Here is a 19309-nt window from a genome sequence, read left to right on the forward strand (position 1 = left end):
CTGACCTGGGTATTGGGGCAGTACTGAGCAGCACTGCATCTGCCAGGCTGACTTACCCTGTTTCTCGTGTGTAAAACACTGATGTATAGTGTCTCATGCTGGGGAAGCTCTTGGCATTTCCCTGAGGTTGTGAAGAATTTTTGAGGCCAGCTTGTGAGTAAGGGCAATAATAAGAACAGTTTACTGCACTTAAAGAGAAACAAATGTGTTCTTGCAGACCCTGATATACGTTTCTGTGTATTGGCTTCTCTGGATGAGCGATTTGATGCTCACCTTGCCCAGGCGGAAAATTTGCAAGCTCTTTTTGTGGCCCTGAATGATCAAGTATTTGAAATCCGAGAGCTGGCCATCTGTACTGTGGGTCGCCTGAGCAGCATGAACCCTGCTTTTGTCATGCCTTTCCTGCGCAAGATGTTAATCCAGGTAAATGAAGAGGGATGCCTGCAGTGGAAATAGAGTACTTGGTATTGAGATTAAGATGGTGTTAGATAACTGGGCTATCTAGCTGTAGTGAATGTGTGGGAGAGTGGGGGAATATCTCCCTTTTGGAAAATATTTATTACTCAGCTTAGTAGGTTTCAGGAAGTCTTTTTAGTGATAGATGTTTGGACTGAAGCTCTAAGGATGTATTAGAAAGGAAAGGATAGCAGTCATTATTTCACCCCACATTCATTGTGCTGGAGTGCTTTCCCTCTGTATTGAGGAATAATGTTCTGTGCTTTTTTTAGGTGAATGGATGGCACCACTTCATAAACGTAGATGGTTTTGGAGCCATCTATTCAGTTTCATGCTATTAATTTTAGCTTCTGTTAGACATAAATGACTGGATGGAGTGTAAATGTAGAACACCCTTTACAAGCACTGAGATTGTTTTTTCTTTCTGTTATCATTGGACAGGAGAGGAGGAAATCCAAAGAATTTTTGCCTACCTTTATTTTCCCTGTTCTCATGCTTCCATTGTCTTTTCTGCAGATTCTAACAGAGCTGGAACACAGTGGTGTTGGCAGGATTAAAGAGCAAAGTGCCAGGATGTTGGGTCACCTGGTTTCTAACGCTCCACGCCTCATTCGTCCGTATATGGAGCCTATTCTTAAGGTAGAGTCTCTGTACATTTCCTGGAGACTTTGGAGTGAGATAATACAATAAGTGGATACATGACCAGGAGCTGCAGTTCTTTTGCTTCATCATAGCAGGAAAAAATCAGATTGGTGTGGATGTTACCCACAGTAATGCATGTATGTGACAGTGTAGTCTAACGATTCTGGATTTGCATAAAGTTAGTGAAACTAAAGTTTAATTTACTGTTGAAATGCTTACCATGATGCAAGTTGAGCCCCTATGGAATCAATTTCAGGGGTAAACAAAAGGAAAGATAATTTTGAGTGTTGTACATACAGCAAGGAGTCTTCTGAACGCATTCTACTTTGTTCCTCTGTCACCTACCAGGCACTGATTGTGAAACTGAAAGATCCTGATCCAGATCCAAATCCAGGGGTGATTAACAACGTCCTAGCTACCATAGGGGAGCTTGCACAGGTAAGGATACTGCAGGTACCTCTTTGCCATGCTTGTCAGTAGTTAAGCTTTTAGCAATGCTAGATGAAGGACTTTGTTTTTTGTCTTTCAATAGGTCAGTGGGCTGGAGATGAGGAAGTGGGTGGATGAGCTCTTCATTATAATTATGGACATGCTACAGGACTCCTCCCTGCTGGCCAAAAGACAAGTAAGTGTTTGACAACTGCACTAAACTTGCCATCTGCTGTGACCAAAGCTGTAACGAGATACTCACTCACATGTCCCATCATAGCTGCTAAAATGAACCTTTAAGTCACTCAAGTCTCTCTTGTGGAGTATCCGGTCACACTCGTGGCACACAGGTCAGGGATTGCAGTGCCTGTCTGTTGTAATATAGTGCAGAATTGTGAAAGGAAAGGAAGAATGAAAAAAAAAAGGAAACAGTTTTTATTGGAAGGCTTAGACTCACTGAATTAAATGCCTATTTGAATTGTATCTCTGAGTGAGGGCAGTTATGGCAGTCAGAGTCCAACAAGTTGTTGATTATCATTTTATTTACTATTGCTTATTAAAAAACACTCTTTATAGAGGCTTTCAAATCATGGGCTATGGTTTGCAGTGTGATCCCAAAAAGCTCAAAGAAACTTTAGAGAAGCTGAATGACTGATGGATCAGGAGACATAGTAAATTCCCTGGTCAAAATTAATCTTCTCTGGGCTTGATCTTCCCAGGTGGCTCTTTGGACACTGGGACAGCTTGTGGCCAGCACTGGTTATGTGGTGGAACCATACAGGAAGTACCCAACTTTGCTGGAGGTGCTTCTGAACTTCCTGAAGACTGAGCAGAACCAGGGCACCCGTAGAGAGGTATGAACACGAAGCTATCACACAACCATTTCTAAAAGTTTTTGGGGGAGAGAGCTGTCAGATAAATGTGTCTGCATAGATTCGGGTTGGGAGGGCTGAGGAGGGAGGTCAAAGATCATTGTTGTGGCTGACAGAAGTACAATAAGGAGAATTAAGAGGGTGAACATGTTAAGTCAGTGAAATGGCCTCCAGCCATTAAATGGAAAGCACTGATGTTTTTTTCAGGCAGTCACTTTAGTTCCAGATCTTCTCTCTTTAATCCTCAGGACCTCTCCAAACATGTGGGTTCATGTGTTGACTTTTGCCTTGCTGATGAAGTTCTGATGAATTTTCTTTTTCTTTCTGTCTTATCAGGCTATTCGTGTGTTAGGGTTGCTGGGTGCTTTGGACCCTTACAAACACAAAGTGAACATTGGCATGATTGATCAGTCACGAGATGCTTCAGCTGTTAGCCTCTCGGAGTCCAAATCCAGCCAGGATTCTTGTAAGCATCTGAATTTCTTTCAAGTGAATAGCTTTATAATCTACAAACAGGTCTTGATTTTTTTTTTTAATTATTTTTTGATTTGTTGTTACCAGTTTGTCTCCTCTTCTTAACAAATTATTAGTGTACATGTTTTCACCTAATACTCAGGTGCTCCTGAGTGCACCTAATACTAGGCTGCTTCAAGACCATTTAATATGTAGCTTGTGACACTACCTTCTTTCTCCTAGCGGACTACAGTACCAGTGAGATGCTGGTGAACATGGGAAACCTCCCTCTGGATGAGTTCTATCCAGCTGTCTCTATGGTGGCACTGATGAGAATTTTCCGAGACCAATCCTTGTCCCAACACCACACTATGGTAGTTCAGGCCATCACCTTTATTTTCAAATCTCTTGGGCTGAAGTGCGTGCAGTTCCTGCCCCAGGTCATGCCAACGTTCCTTAATGTAATACGGGTTTGTGATGGTGCCATCCGAGAGGTGAGTGTACTAGGGACCACTCCTTCTTCCTTCCTGTTCCACTGCCCTAACATAAGAATCCATTTTTTAAAAGAGAATGCGACTGGCTTTGGGCATTGCTGTGCTATGTGTTGCTGCCAAGCATGCTGCAGAAGTGAGGTTCATCTTTGCTTTTTCTTTCCTGTGAGCATTTGGTAGAATATCCAGTGGAAACAATTTTTCTGCTTCTTATTGAAACAGCTGCTTCTGAGTGTAATCCTTAAAAGGCCAATATTTGATTCTGGTTTTTTTATCAAGCTGGTCTTGTTCAGGAAAACAGCCTGTGCAGCTTCCAGAGCTTTCAGTGATATCTCTGCTTTAAAGTACTGTTGCAAACAGTATTATTAAATAATAAAAGTAGATTCTTTAAATTTCTGATGCAACCATGTACTTTGGCTCATCTGTGAGAAGGAAAATTCAATTTGCTACAGTCTGCTAACATTCAGAGCAGTGTGGGTGGTGATTCCACAGCAGTGCTTTCTCTTCCTTCCCACTTAAGTTACAGTTTTAGAAGGAAATGAGAATTGTATGAAGATAATAATGGGCTTAAAGTTCACCTAACCAGAGATGGCTGCTGTTTGCCAAGCCTTTTCCTCAGGCAGCTGAAAATAATCTCTGGGGTGGGAAGGGACGTTTGTACTAGTTATTGGTGCTGTGTTTTATAGGTGGGATGGGTGCTCCCTTAGCAGAATCCCAACCCTGCTATAGAACCGCTGTTTTCTCCCAGACTGAACTACTACTCAGATTGGAAGGAAAACATCTCACACGCCTGGGTTGGCCGAACTCCTAGACCTGACTGATCTAACTTGCTTGAAAGCTATGCAGTTGTGCACACTCTGTTTAAAAATTTTCAGGTAAAAGAAGATGGTGAAAGTGTACTGGGGAGAAGAGCTGAGGTGGGTACACGTGACACTAAAGCCTAAAGGAGGCAGGTCCTTGTCCTATATGTAAGCATCCTCTCACAACACCAAAAAAAGGCACAGTACAGGAGCTCAGGGTTCATTTTTGGTAAACGTAGGTGTACTGCTTTCACTAAAGTAGCTGATGTTATTTCTTTCTTAGTTTTCACAAAAATCTGTTATCTCTTTTTCTGAGCTCCACTTTGTATTTGCTGTAGTCCACATAGTATTTGCTATGTTGCTATAGTCTTCAAATACTGCATGAAGAAATGAAATTTAATATATGATAACTTACACTTTCCTTATTTTATTAGAGGAAAAAAGACTATATACATTTATTTTGTGGACAAAGTGATTTAACCCACATTATTTCATACCAATCTCAAAAGTAAATTCATTGTCATGAGTGAGTGCATAAGATTGTATTGGGGCAAAAGGAATTGCAAAACTGTCATAGTATATCCAAATAAAATTGTCTCAGTCAAAATTCTTCTATGGTACAATCAACCATCTTTCAAAAAAAAGTGATATTTCTGGCAAGGACCAAACTCTCTTCCCCAGTAACTTTTCACCAATATATCTTGGTGGGGATGGGAAAGAGTACAGCAAGTGTATCTTAAAATGTGTGCCAGTTTGGTTTACAGGCAGGGGGAAAAGATTAGGGGCTAAATTTTTGGAAGCATCCTTCCAACCTAAATTGCAAAGCTCTGTAGTTGAGGTGTTTTGTGCTTGCAAGTCTGTTCTGACACTTTATAAATTTGCTGACACATTATAAACCCCTATTTGTATGCTTGACTGTCTAAGGCTTTGAGCTCATAAAATTTTTGATGTAAGTTGGGCGGGGGGGGGAACCCAACCAAAAAACCCAAAGCTATCCCCCCCCCCCCCCACCAAAAAAAAACCAAACCCAAACCACTGAGCTGAAACTGCCAAGAATTTAGCCTCAGATTTTTGAGCATATAGGAGCTATGCATGCTATTTGTTTGGTAAATGAGCTTGCAATTGGCCTGTGAAACACCGTTTACCCAGTGTTGCTTTGATGTTTGAATAAGCTACATTGATCACTACACGCTTCTTCCTTCCAGTTCCTGTTCCAGCAGCTAGGAATGTTGGTGTCCTTTGTGAGGAGTCATATTCGGCCCTATATGGATGAAATTGTCACCCTGATGAGAGTGAGTACAGTCTTTAAGCCCACATTTTACTGTCAGAAAAGGTGGATAGTGTTTCTGTCATTATCAAATGTATCAATTACTTCAGAAACTCATATGAAGTGCAGAATTCCATGTATTTAAAATAATAATTGTACTTTGAAATAACATGTATTTGAAACAATAATATACATTATTACTAGTAACCACAACAAGAGCAGCTCCTAGGTTCTGCTGGTGCCTGAGTTCTTCTGAGTGCTTGGATTTGGTGCATTTATTACTTTCAGAAACATAGTTTTAGCAAGAGGTGTTTAGAGTTCATAAATAGGTGGCATTTCACTTCATTTTCACTTACTGTTTGCAAACACTTAGAAGGATTAGGAAAAATCAGTTGCTTAGAGTTTGTTTTTAACAGCTATAAATATACTGAAGGCACAGAGTGTTTTTAAAAACAGACCAAAACTGCCAATTTATATTAGTCTATAAGGGAAGTATAGTCCTTCCTCCAATCTTTATTTTATCTAGGCACTGTCTCCTACAGTTTGCTTTTCTTGTAATTGGTACAGCTCAGTTGAAGAACTATTTAATTCCCCCCCCCCCCCCTTTTTTTTTTCTTTTGTAGGACTTCTGGGTCATGAACAACTCCATACAGAGCACAATTATCCTACTTATCGAGCAAATTGTGGTAGCTCTAGGAGGCGAATTCAAACTTTATCTGCCTCAGCTCATTCCTCACATGTTACGGGTCTTCATGCATGACAATAGTCAGAGTCGCATTGTCTCTGTCAAGGTGAGTGGGAAGCTGCAGCAGCTGGGTTGATTTGGGTATCACCAAGGCAGGTGCATGCCCAATGTGCCATGCTGCAGCAGGGCTTCTTGCTTGTGTGTTCCAAGCAAATGGGACAGGTGCAGTTCAGCAGCAGCTTGGTGTGAAATGATGCAGATAGTACTTTGTTTAAAGTGCAGGGTTGAAGCAACTTTTCACTGGATACTGACTTATTTAAAATGCATCTCTTTCATGACTTTGAGTCACATTGGGTCATTTCTCCCTCCAGTTATTGAATGCGATCCAGCTCTTTGGAGCTAACCTGGATGACTACCTTCATTTGTTACTACCTCCCATTGTAAAGCTATTTGATGCCCCAGATGTCCCAGTGGTGGCTCGCAAGTAAGTGCTGGTGGCTTTGCAGTCTCTTTTTTTGCCTGTTATATCCAAGTTCTGCAATGGCTGCCCTAGCCACGTGCAGGATGAAGTATTGCTTAGTTCCTTCCACAAGTTTGCTCTGTGTTAAATCATTATGGAAGGTTATTTTTGGTTGGGCATCACAGCACTGTTACTAGCTTTTCTTGGGTATAGACTATTACTTTCTGGTTCACACCTGCTGGAATTTTAGTCACTGCAACTTGCAAACTGTCCTGCAAGTACTAGCTGCGTTAGAGTTCTGGTGACCTGTTTTTCCTATAACTGTTGATGCCTAGCAGGACTGAGCGTGAATCACTTACATATTTTTACATCTCGTTTCTCCTGTCTTACACAATGAGAGATAAGTCCTCCCTTCTTTCTGCTTTGACTTTAGAGCTGCTCTAGAAACAGTGGACCGCTTGACAGAGTCCCTGGATTTCACTGATTATGCTTCACGGATTATTCATCCCATCGTGCGAACACTAGATCAGAGCCCTGAGCTACGAACAACTGCAATGGACACCCTCTCCTCTCTGGTGTTCCAGCTGGGAAAGAAGGTAATATTCTTCTTGGGCTTGAAAGCTCATAGGAGGGACTGTCCCAAAGATCAGGGCTTTAAAGTCGAATATTTGTAATGCACTCATTCTGGATTTTAAAGAAAACAGATTTTTCTTCTCTTAGTTGTTTCTGGAATCGGGAGTTACTGAAAAAAAACATTCAGAATTGGTTTCTTATCAGTGAAACAAAGGTGGAATTCTACTGCTCTTGGTGAGACTAACTAGCTTTTGATGCATTCCTCTGTACAGTACCAGATTTTTATCCCGATGGTGAACAAAGTTCTGGTGCGACACAGAATTAACCATCAACGCTATGATGTTCTTATCTGCAGAATTGTAAAGGTGAGTTGACAAGTGTATAGTTGTTTGCATAAGGGCACTTTGGGGGTATTTTCGCCTTGAAACAGATGTAGCTGGAAACTTCACTTTGAGTTACTCCTAAAATTAAGAATGGTTGTTGCTGTATTTGTGTGTTAAGTACAGCTTTTTAAGGAGACTTTGAGATTGCATTGGGAAGATTATTGTCAACTGGTATCAATTATTTCCTATAGAAAAATCACTGCAAGTTCTAGGTAAGAACTTAGACTTGTAGCCAGTGTCATTACTTTTTTCTCAGTAGTTCTTAAATGTGGATTTACCTTATTGTTTCCACAGTTTCAGGACTTAAGGAGACCTTGTTATCTCAGTATTTTCCATAGTATGTCCCACATTTCAAAAACTCAGTAACTGCTTTGCAATTTGGTTAGTGTGGAACAAGCCGCACACTGCTGTTCTTGGCTTACTAGTGAGTCAAATAGGAAGGAGTGCTTGTTTTAAGGTGTATTATTTTGGCTTTTAATACTAGGAGCTAAGATTTCTTAACAGTTGCCTTCAATAGAAGAGGGATATCATTTGAGTTCTCTGGTTTATAAGGTGTAATCATTATAATGAAACACAGTTGTTTGCTTCACAAATTTTGCTGTGAGATTGGGTAGTGCTCTGACTTTGTCATCCATTTGGCTTGTAGAAAATTGCTTGTGTGTGTGTGTGATCTTCATTGTAAGCCATTTATTGCAGGGCTATACTCTCGCTGATGAAGAGGAGGATCCCCTGATTTATCAGCACCGAATGTTGAGAAGCAACCAGGGAGAAACTTTGGCCAGTGGTCCTGTGGAAACAGGTCCCATGAAGAAATTACATGTTAGCACCATCAACCTGCAGAAGGTAAGACTGGAGCATTGCACCACATGAGTTTGCTACTGAAGGAAGGAGCTATTGTGTCACATCTAAGGAGTTTGTCCAGTGCATCTAAACTACATTTATTTACATATCTTGTCTATTGCCAGTTCTGTACAAAACTGAGGTCAAAGTAGCATCTGAGACTCTTTAATATTAGAAGGTGCTAAGCAACTTTAAAGATAGGAGCAGCTGAATGATCAGACTATTAATGGCCATGAAGTAATCTTGACACTTTTTTATTATGTGAAGTATGAACAAAACTTCCTAGATCACAAGGAATCATCTGTAGCTTCTAGAGACATCTATTTCAGAGCTTCTGCCTTTTTTCATCAGCCACTTCTCTTATATCTTAGTGCTATATTCTCTTGAAGCCGGTATAGAACTTAATAGCTAAGCACTGGCTAATTTGAACAGTTAATCCATGTAGCACTCAGTTCAGTAGTGGGATGGATTGGTTTGAAAATGCTGGACTTAAAAATGTAATTCTAAATGCATTAAGTATTTTTAAGCTGATGTTTCAACAGTGGCTTCAGCTCTTGATGTATTTTTGTAGGAAAAGAATTATTCATGTTAAATACTTGGCATGTCATGACAGGAATACATTTAGGGAAGATTTCTTAGAAATGAGACCGAAGTACTGCAAATTATCTGGTAAAGGTAATGGATTTCAGGGAATCGAAAAGGGAATCTCAGCAATGTGACTTGGAGCTGTAAAGAAGTAACGCTGCCTGCTGATGGATTTTTTGATTTTTTTTTTTTTTCTGCTTTTGGATAGCGCTTCATTTGGTAGTTGAATTTTCTTGCTTTGTACCGCAGGCCTGGGGAGCAGCAAGAAGAGTTTCCAAAGATGACTGGTTGGAATGGTTAAGAAGACTGAGTTTGGAGCTGCTGAAAGATTCCTCCTCACCATCCTTGCGCTCATGCTGGGCCCTGGCTCAGGCATACAATCCCATGGCTCGGTAGAGTAGTTCTGTTTTTTTCAGATCACTTGAAATTGCAGATGCAAGCCATATATTATAAGGAAAAAGGAAGTTACTTAAAATCTCTTAGGTTCCATAAGTATAGATAGTTCCTGCTTTGGGACAAATCAAATAGCTGGCAACTTGATTTCATTTCCACCCTTCCCAGTTGGCTGCTCCATGATGTGCACAAAATCTTTCAGTGGAATTCTGTATGTTAGTCTAGGAGTAACATAAGGCACATAAAAGTGAAGCTGGAAAAACAGTAGAGTATGAAATAGTTTCAAGGATCTACTGTGGGTGAATAAAAATACCTCTGCGTGGAATAAGCCCCAGTGCTTTATTTCTTTTGCAACTGGTATATCTGGGGAAACTTTGAGTTTCTGTAAGCAGTTGCCTGTTTATCTCTTCTTGATGATATACACTTGTCATCTCAGTGCATATGAATCTGACTACTGCTGTTAGAAAAGTGTTCATTCCTGGTTTAATTTTGTCTTAATGTAAATTTTATCATTTTTGAAATAGAAAGGCAAATAGCATGATGAAAAGTCAGCAATTCCTAGGTAGGCAGAGGTAATGCTAGCGTCTTCCATGTCTACTCCATGCATCTCAAACCCATCCCACAGTATTTCTCCACAGTACTAGCAGTGACAAGGGCTGTCATTGTATCTGTTTTTCATCACCTTTCCTCCTTCTCAAGCTTTGCCACTAATGCAGACTCCAGCTATTGCAGTCCTCTGGTGAGCACAGAAAACACTAGTGTTGCAGCACGTGTGTCCAGAGAAATGTACGACCATCTCTTTCACTACATCCTCTTGTGATGTAGTGATTCACAGACTAGGCCTGGTTCTTCATAGCAGAAGAGAAGAGCATCCTTGCTGCTATAAAGAGTTTGTTCTAGCCTAAAATACTTGCTAGCATATGATAGGACAATATTTCTACTATTGTAGTACCTCATCCTATTATATATTTTTAAAATGCAGGTTTCGCTAAGTATTTGGTACAGAAGTTAGCTTTATAAAAGCTTACCACTGTTTATTGCAGGTAGACATATAAATGCATTTTGTGGCTCTCTTTCCCTGAATAAGAAGGCAAGTCCATTGTCAAATAGACTTTTTCTCATGAATAATGAATCCCCACCTCTCACTCTCTTTTGTTTTCCTCCTCAGAGATCTCTTCAATGCTGCTTTTGTTTCGTGCTGGTCTGAACTGAATGAAGACCAGCAGGATGAGCTGATCCGAAGCATTGAGTTGGCCCTGACTTCTCAGGACATTGCAGAAGTCACTCAGACACTGCTGAACTTGGCAGAATTCATGGAACACAGTGACAAGGTAGAGATGCTGTTAGGCAACTCTTTTCTAATGCTGGCTAGCTGGCTGATGTCTAGTCTATGGAAAGGGTATGAAGAGTTCATGCATACTTTCTTCTTTTTTATACTCATCCTGTTTTTGATGTATGCACTTCTACCCAGGGTCCACTGCCTTTGAGAGATGATAATGGCATTGTCCTCCTGGGGGAAAGAGCTGCAAAATGTCGAGCATATGCCAAGGCCCTTCACTACAAGGAGCTGGAGTTTCAAAAGGGTCCCACCCCGGCCATTCTAGAGTCTCTCATCAGGTAGGACCACAACTGATGAGATTTCTGCTCTTGCGGCAGTACCCAATTTAGAATACCATTAGGATTAATCTAGACAACTCTTAGGATTTCAGTCTCTGCCACAAGACATTGTTGCGGGCTTACTAACTAGCTTGCAGATGTACACTCCTAGCTGCTGAGTTCTGCCGTTCTATTATGCGGTTAAAATTATGATAGAAGCTGTGGGAAGTTGTGCAGGAAAAAGTGGAGTCTTCTGATTTCCACCTCTCACCCTTCAAGTTCAATATGGGATGTCGTGGAGTGGCTGTAAGTTAGATGAGAGAGATTTCTACACCTACCTATAAATAAGCTAGAAAAGCTGATGTTCTTAATTAAAATTTCTCATCAAATTCTGCTTATCTAGCTTAGGTAGGTCTCATTCCTCATATATCAAATAGAAGGTATTATAACAAGAGTGTATTGTTTCCTGAGCTTTGTCAACAAGAAGGATGTTAGCCTGAAATACCTACACAGGATTTGGTACTAAACTACATGTTTTAAAATGTGAATCTCAGTTTCATATCACAGAAATGTTAACTCTACCATTTGAGATGGACAAATTGATTTCGGTTGAGCAAAAACTTAGCTTTGTTCGTATGCAGTGAATTTTTCAGCCCTCCTACTTCTTTGGAGTTGTGCTTTCCTGTTTTTTCCCCTCTTTAATTCTTTCATCTTTGTCCTCTCTTGTTTTTCTGAGGAAAATGTAGAATATAATGTATTCCCTTTCTTGGCCTCAGTCACTTGTGCAGCTGTTTCTTTGTATATCAAAAAGCAAGTTAAGGAGCAAAGACTTGAAGTAAAGCAGAATGAAAAATGAAAGACAATTTATTAGAAATGGAAAAGTTTAGAAACCTTTAAAAATCCATTTTCTAGACCACAGTTAAAATATTTCCAACTATAGTTCCACACAGTTGAAATTTACAGTGTGAACAGTCAAACATATGTAAGGCAATTCCCGAGACACCTTCATCTCCCCCTTCACACAACACTGAACAATTTAAATTAGATTCAAACTCTCTTTAAGGTGAATAAAAATAGATATATTAACTATCTTTTCCAACATATTCAAACAACGGTATGGCTACAGGAGGAGTCTCTTTCTTTAACTGTTATTTTTAACACTGTGTTATGTAAGGAAGAAACATACTGATTTTTGATATAACATCTCTAGGTAACTTGTAATTGGGATAGTCTTCAGAACAGATTGTAATATTCCTCAGCACGGTATGCTAGCAAAGATTCCCTTACATTTGAAAAACTTTTGGCACTTATGGATTCTCTGGTGTGTACTAGTGTTTTGCTCATGGATACAGTGGTTTTAAGCGTTGGAGTTGAGTTTTTTTGGCTGGGTCTGGATTTTTTTGCTAACCTGTTGTTCTCTCTTAGTCTTACTGACATATAGCACACTTATGTTCTAACCTGAACATAATTTGATGGCAGCCCAGAAAGTTGCTTTCTAGTTTATCAACCTTTAGGTGATCTGTGGATAGGAATAAGCATCACAGAGCATATGGGACAAATCCTTCCTCCAGGGTTACTATCTGCTGGGCGCAACCCTCCATGGGGACTTACTTGAGGCAGCAGCAGGAGATGGCAGTAAAACTTCAGGAGAGAACCTGGGCAATCGTAATTAATCCAAAATTTTTGAGCTTTATTTTTTTCCTCTGTGGGAATGTAAGCCACTTAGTATACACTAAAGGTGCATCAGGGACACTTCTGGCTGATTCCTCTGGTTTGAAATTAGTGTAATTTCTGTGACTTGAGTCCCTCTTGGAAGGAGTTACTCAGCAATGCTTACTCTAGACACTGAAGGAAAGGCAACAAGGAGGCTTTCTTTTTTCAGACCCTACCTAGCTGGTTAATACTAAGGCAACCCACTAGTCACAATGCTATTGAAAACACACCAGTAAGTTTTCTGAAGGTGCTGTAAGTGCATTCTGTTCTAACCTATTCTAACACAGTATTTTTCCCTTTGGAAAGAGCCTTAAGAGGAAGACATAAGTTTGACCCCGATAACACTAGGGGCTGTGACTGGTGCTTAGTGTGCCTTAGTATTTGTGTGTGTACGTAGCCAGTATGTAGCTGTTGCACATATTAGATGAACAATTATTTTTCTGATTTTGAGCTGTCTGTTGCCCACGTTCTGTGCAGTGGCATCATGTAGCTGTACAATCAAATATTGGTTCCCTCTATGGCTTGAAATCCTCTGGCCGGATCTTCATCTCAACTCTCTTCAATGAATAGGTTGATCCATGCCATCCATACCAGGTGATGCCATCCATGTTCTTGGTGTGTTCTCCTTTGCGGTAGTAAACCCCATTCAGATTGGAATCTGTGCAGCAGTTGTACCAATATCCACCTGTTCAGAAAACAAATTAACAGATTCCTGGTGAGCCATTTACTTAAAACAGGTATGTTTTGTATTAATAATAAGAATTATTGCTCTTTCCTGAGGAGAGTGACCAGAATGCATCATTTAATCCCTGGAGCCTATGGCCATAATAGCTGGGATTGCAGGTAAATTCAAAATTTACATAGGTACTAAATACATAAAGGCTTTACAGTTACATAGTCAAATTAGCTCAGTAGCTTTTCATTTAGTTGCTCATTCCTCTTAGGATATTTCCTTGACATGTTTCTGTCTCTGACTCTGAGAGTTAGCATAGGAAACGAATTTGGGTTCTTAGCTTGGGCATATTAAGGTGTTTAAAAGGTTTCTGGACTCTGCAAGTAAGCTGCACTATTTTATTGAGACTGATATCAACAATTTTATTTGCATGTCGCGTGGGGGCACAATGGGGAAATTTAAAAATTTAAAAACAAAGGGCAAGATGCAGTGAAGACAACTATCTTTGTGACAGACCTCATAGAAAGATAATAAATTGAATGAAGAGAGTAACCTCATTAGAGGCTCTTAATAGAGTAGGAATAAAGATAAGAATTCAGGTTGAACTTTGAGGTGTGTGTAGGATAATAATATAGGAGAATAATTACAAGTCCTTAATACTAGAACTTGAAACCTCATAAAAATATAAGAAAAAATAAAAACATTCTAGATATACAGGAATAACATCCTGCATCACTGAATTGCATCAACATCTGAGATAGTCTGGCAGATTGGCAGACAAGCATAATGGTCTGGATGTACTGATGTCTATAACATACTGGGCTGAAGAGTACTGATGTCTATAACATACAGTCTGGATCTGTATATCAGCTTTAACTGCCAGATTTCCCACATAACCGATAAGTGTGTATTCCAGAATTGGTCACCTCTTCCTCGATTTGCCATCCAGATGCTACTTACTAGTTACTTGGAAAGAGGGAGTCTTGGGTTCTCTACAAATTACCCAGGCAGCTCTCTCAGGACAGGAAGGTGTTAATGTGTGTTTTACCTTTACGGAACTGGGCACAGTCATCCACACACTTGTCATTGTCCTTGTCCTTTGTGCTGAAGGCTGTGTTGTTGTGGTACCTTAGGGAATCACGCCCTGTGTTGCCAGTGTAGTTACCCACAAAAAGACGATAGCTATTTATTTCGTTGCTCAGGGTGAATTGCTTATATTGCGCATAGCGTATGTTACCTTCCCAGTCCTGCCACAGAACAATGAAGAAGAAATAGGTCCTATTAGAAGTTATGAAAAGACTCCACCATCCATGGTTATGTACAGTGCATGTTGCATAACTTTTCTGAGTCCTAGATTTTTCATGAGTTTTTTCTGTCTCAGACTGCAGAAACTTATCTGTTAAGGCAAACAAACTTTCCAGAGCAAAGCATCATATTTCCAAGTCTTATCTGCACTGGTATTAAACAATATGTATGGAAACCTGGTGTACAGCAACCTGGTGATGCATTCGATATCCTTGTCTCATAGTATGCTGTCTCAAGTAATTTTTTTTCCTCTCTGAAAGAGTGACTTTTAGATATAAAGCCTTTCAGCTCACTTTTTCCATTATACATATCCCATCCCTCAAAGTTATTGTACCAGCTATAAACTAGTCTAAGTTAAACCCAAGCCTTTAGTAGACTGTAGAAATTGTTTTGCGGTAATACAATGCAAACTCTTTTGTACACAGGCTGGAAGGAAGTGCTGCAAAAGGAGAAGACTCAGAGTCTTTAAAACTTTTTGGGACATCTCGGTGAATCTTTAAATCTGAGGTGGTCAGCAGTTTGATCTCTGTCTGCGGCGGGTTCCACAGGATTTTCTAGAGCCCCACACGTTGCCTAAGGCACAATCTGTGTGCAGACATAAGGTTGTCCTACTGACCTTGCTTGCTGGAGAACATAACTCTGTCTTGTCCTTGAATGTATCTATAGAGATAGGAGATGGTATCTGCTACTAGAGAATCACTTTGTACAAAAAAATCTTTTGCTGCTGAAATTGAGACCTTATTAATTACCTCCAACTCCACTCGCAGAACAGTGGGGCGTCTTGAAAGTCGGTAGATATTTTCATTTCCCAGCCAAAAATCTCCCCGAATATTGCCAAATCCTTCCCTGTATTGTTTCCAGTCCCTATTGAAAGATGTCAAACCAACTTTACGTCTTTGGATGATAGTCCAGCCACCTCCATCTGTCTCCATGTCACAGAACACCTAGAACAGGAAAAAAGGCAGTGTTTACTTGTCAGTAGACTTAGGAAGGTTCAATTCTCTCAGCACAAGACAAGACATTGTTCCAGATTTCAGAACTTGAAGAAATTCCTATTTTGTTTAAAAGTCATGGAAAAAAATTATTAAATGAACCCTCTTTCTATTTTCCCTCTTAAATGTACACTCTTTGCTTCCTTGAAGTTTGCCTACATAAAGATGCTGATTCAAAGTGTAGGGTATCATAACTCAGTATGTGCTCTTTTCATCTCTGTGGTAGATAAGTATTTCTTGATTATATTTGAAAGACATGTAATATACATTGTGCACTTGACATCCTTACCTCCAGATCTGGACTCCCCAGAAATTCATCAGAAGGTAGCTTGTAAACACCAGAGATTCGGTAGTTCCTCTGGTAAAGTGATGAGCAGTCATAGACAGCATCTACTTGAATCAGAACCAGAAAGTAAGAATCTGAACAGCAAGAAGAACTTCCCTGTAAGTGTGGTTTCTGTAAAGCTTAGTTTGTAATACAAGGAGTAATTAAGTGAAGACGACTTCCCACAAGTCTAATGTTTTCCTGAAATGGCTTAGTTTTGATCAATACATGCATTGGAAAAAGAGGTTGTAGCGCTGGGACTTTGTGATGGGTTTTTTTGTGCAGGGTTTTTTTGTTTTATTTTGTGGGGTTTTTTGGTTTGTTTGTTTTTTTGTGTGTGGGGGGTTTGGTTTGCTTTTGGGATTTTTTTATCTCTCCTATCCAAAGAGACATCTCTGCTTCCTCTTCACATTGCTACTGTGTGTGTCTGTGCTGGAAGGTAAGAAGGTATACATTTGCTGTCCCCCTCCCAAATAATAAAGGCTTATCTAATAGAATGGCTAGACCTGCTGCCAGATGCCTGTTTTGATTGTGTGCTTGAACAGGTTAGCTAAGTTTGCGGATGAGGCATATTTGCTCAGCACTTCTTGCACTAGAGCCTGTGACAGAGATGGTGGCTTTTAGCTGCAGTCGATCTGTCAGTCTCTGCAAGCCTCCTTTCCTCCCTGTGCAGAAGCTGACTTGAAGATGGTAAAATGCACAGCTATTCTTCTGAGGAAGATAAACTAGCTGAAGCAAGGCTTTATCCATTCTGACAGTTTTCAATTTAGTACAGACTAAATGTCTCTTACCTGGTGAGGTGAGATGTGTCTGTTTTAAATACCTTCTGGGCCAGTTTCTTCTGTGTTATTGTATTTTTTTCCAAACCTTTACTACAGCTCCAAAGAGATTATGGTAAAATTGTTGTTTAAGACCTACTGTAAATGGTGGTGTGTCAAAACTAGCCAAGTGGAACTTTTTGTAAGAAGAATTTAGTAAATAGATTTAGAAGTTTTTCCTTTGCATTTCAAAAAAAAAAAAAAAATCCAAACAAAGTCTTTTGGCAACCCAGTCATCCCAGACAACAGCAGTCTCTCTTTAAGGAAGTTTTAAGCTTGTTGCGGTGAATTTCATGTTAAGAGAAAAGTCGACAAAAATGACACTTTCTTCTAGAATTGGCTTTACAAGTAGCTGACCTACAAAATGCACCTGCATTCCATGTTTAGTACAGGCCTGTGCAATCACTGTGTGCAGTGAAATTTTCCTTCAGGGAGGAGAGAATTCTGAACAATTTAACTATTCTGGCTAGGCTTATATCACAGTTTGCATCTTGCATAATCTACAGCCTTGAATTTTTGAGAATTATCATTCAAATAATGAATCACTCTTTTACTCTGGTTCAGAGAGAGTCATAAAGATACAATTACAAATATCCAGTAATGCTTGGAGAGCATTTCTAATTGTTTTACCAACTTCTAGTCCCCTGTCAGCACTGTGAACTCAGAGGATATTACTGCCAGAGCCATTCCCTGATGAAGCCAGCTCCCTTTCTTTTTGGACTGGTACTGTAGTGGTCAGAAAATGAAATGTTAGACTGAGTTCCTCACCATACAAATTCAGTACCTGTTCAGTTTTTCCACTCCCTGATAACAGACATACAGATATTCAAATACAGCTGGATCTTTGGACTTTTGACAGATAAATTCAAGCTAGTTTTCTCAGGATCGCCTGCCTACAGAAGTACTTTAAGCAGAAGTATTCAGTATGCATACTTGCTAATCACATTAGTGGGACATGCTAGCATTAAGAACTAGTCATTAGTTCATTTTGTGCATTAAGAGGTGTATCTGGGAGCTTGGTGACTCCCTTCTTACCAGCTGAAGTTTGTGTGACCGTCTGAGCTGCCTGGAGTTGCATGATATCTATCTGGTTGTTCATTTCGGAGTATTTGCTCTCAGCATCAATGAGGCGGGACTCCATCTGCTTGGTGCTCCCTTCCAGTTCCATCACCTGCATGACCATGTTCGCCCAGTCACCTTGCTGCTTCTTGCTCAGCTCCTGCAGCATTCTGCTCAGGTTGGCTACTTGCAACTTGAGCTCCTTAATCTCATCACAGCAGCCTGTCATCTTGGACTGTGTGTTCCCATTGATTGTTCTCCTTTTAGGAGGCTTCTGCAGCAGTGCTGGATAGATTGCTATAGACACAGTGACAATGCAGACCCATGCCAGCTGAGCGGTGAATCTTGCTGGCATTTTTGCTTACAGCAACAGAAAACTTCTAGCTGACTGTGGGTAGTCTGAATGCAGCTGGGGTAGGTATGAAACTTTCTGCAAGTGCTACAGCAGACTGGTACCTAGCTTTCTTCCAATGAAGTGAGTCTCTGAAGGTGGAGCTTGAAGAAGTAGCTTTTTTTCAGACCCCTCCTGTCAGAGTCTATGCACTTTGGAAGTCTGTCTCAAAGCATCTTATATACTATTTTTTCTGTTTACCTCCACCCCCCTGAAGTTATGAAGAGCTTTCTGGCCCCTCCCAGTTCATCTGTTCATATCAGGTGTTTACAGGGTGAAATTGGAACAGGTTTCAGACAAGAAAGGTTGGGGAGAGCAGGAGGGAATTCACTCAGTTCTGTCTTGAAGGGGTGTGGGAGACGGCTAGGAAATGAGTTTCCTGCAATTATTGCCTATTGGATTGTAGCCTTCTTGGTGACTAGTTCTGGCACTTCAATAACATCAGAGCATTAAAGGTCCAGAATGTGAAAAGGCTGTCCAAACAGGATGAGTTTATAAAAGTTCAAGGAAGGTATCTCCCTAGCAGGTAGCCAGCCCTAGCTGCAACAAGTCCTACTAATACATTCCCCAGAAATTGTAGGGGATAACTCTATGCTTGTAATATTTCTTAATTTAGATGATATTTTAGCAAATTCATCAGTTCAGCATCTAATCCTGCTCTCTCTGGATGCTGGTGTCTCTGCACTATTTGTTTTGTAGAATTTGGTGCTGTTCTTAAAGCTGAGATATCTGAGGGTGGGATGGAAAGAAGTCTGCAAAATGAGAGTCAAAACCCATGCCTCTGTTTACTCACAGGGAACAAGCAAAAGGACATTAAGCAATGCAGAAAGACAGTCTACTTAAAACTGACAGGAGATGGGTTTTTTACAGGCAATGTGATCGGTCTAACTCCAGTATTATGGAGGACAGTTTATTAACAGGATTTTAAGAGGGGGAAAATCTATGGGTAATTAAAATGTACACAGTTACATAAAGTGTAGGTTTAAGAGTAAATCTTAAATCTTTAGACATTCAGAGCATAGGTCAAGTATCGGCTGGCTGAGATAGTGACTTTCAGTCTCCTCTTTTCTATCGTTTAACAGTTCAAAAGTTGATTATAGCTGTTTGA

General features: G+C 40.2%; 2 protein-coding genes across 6 annotated transcripts in view; one reads left to right on the forward strand and one right to left on the reverse strand.

Moving 5' to 3' along the window:
* MTOR (mechanistic target of rapamycin kinase) overlaps positions 1–19309 on the forward strand; it is a 67945-nt gene that overhangs the window by 9396 nt on the left and 39240 nt on the right. For 3 of the 5 annotated variants that reach the window (XM_072883754.1, XM_072883757.1, XM_072883755.1), the window contains 17 exons: positions 218–423; positions 973–1095; positions 1447–1536; positions 1631–1723; positions 2247–2381; positions 2736–2865; positions 3096–3346; positions 4219–4260; positions 5349–5435; positions 6034–6201; positions 6467–6579; positions 6989–7151; positions 7401–7493; positions 8208–8354; positions 9186–9328; positions 10498–10660; positions 10801–10946. In XM_072883754.1, the coding sequence (XP_072739855.1) occupies positions 218–423; positions 973–1095; positions 1447–1536; positions 1631–1723; positions 2247–2381; positions 2736–2865; positions 3096–3346; positions 4219–4260; positions 5349–5435; positions 6034–6201; positions 6467–6579; positions 6989–7151; positions 7401–7493; positions 8208–8354; positions 9186–9328; positions 10498–10660; positions 10801–10946 (2293 nt within the window). The remainder of the gene's footprint in view (positions 1–217; positions 424–972; positions 1096–1446; positions 1537–1630; positions 1724–2246; positions 2382–2735; positions 2866–3095; positions 3347–4218; positions 4261–5348; positions 5436–6033; positions 6202–6466; positions 6580–6988; positions 7152–7400; positions 7494–8207; positions 8355–9185; positions 9329–10497; positions 10661–10800; positions 10947–19309) is intronic. The other 2 variants (XM_072883756.1, XM_072883758.1) reach the window with 1 other exon arrangement.
* ANGPTL7 (angiopoietin like 7) lies at positions 13154–18165 on the reverse strand. The gene is made up of 5 exons (XM_072884049.1): positions 17787–18165; positions 15898–15998; positions 15366–15560; positions 14360–14558; positions 13154–13323 (listed from the first exon to the last, which is right to left on the reverse strand). The coding sequence occupies exons 1-5, from the start codon at positions 18163–18165 to the stop codon at positions 13154–13156; spliced, it is 1044 nt and encodes a 347-aa protein (XP_072740150.1).

The sequence above is a fragment of the Ciconia boyciana genome, chromosome 19 (genome assembly GCF_034638445.1).
Source record: "Ciconia boyciana chromosome 19, ASM3463844v1, whole genome shotgun sequence".
Lineage (NCBI taxonomy): Eukaryota > Metazoa > Chordata > Aves > Ciconiiformes > Ciconiidae > Ciconia > Ciconia boyciana.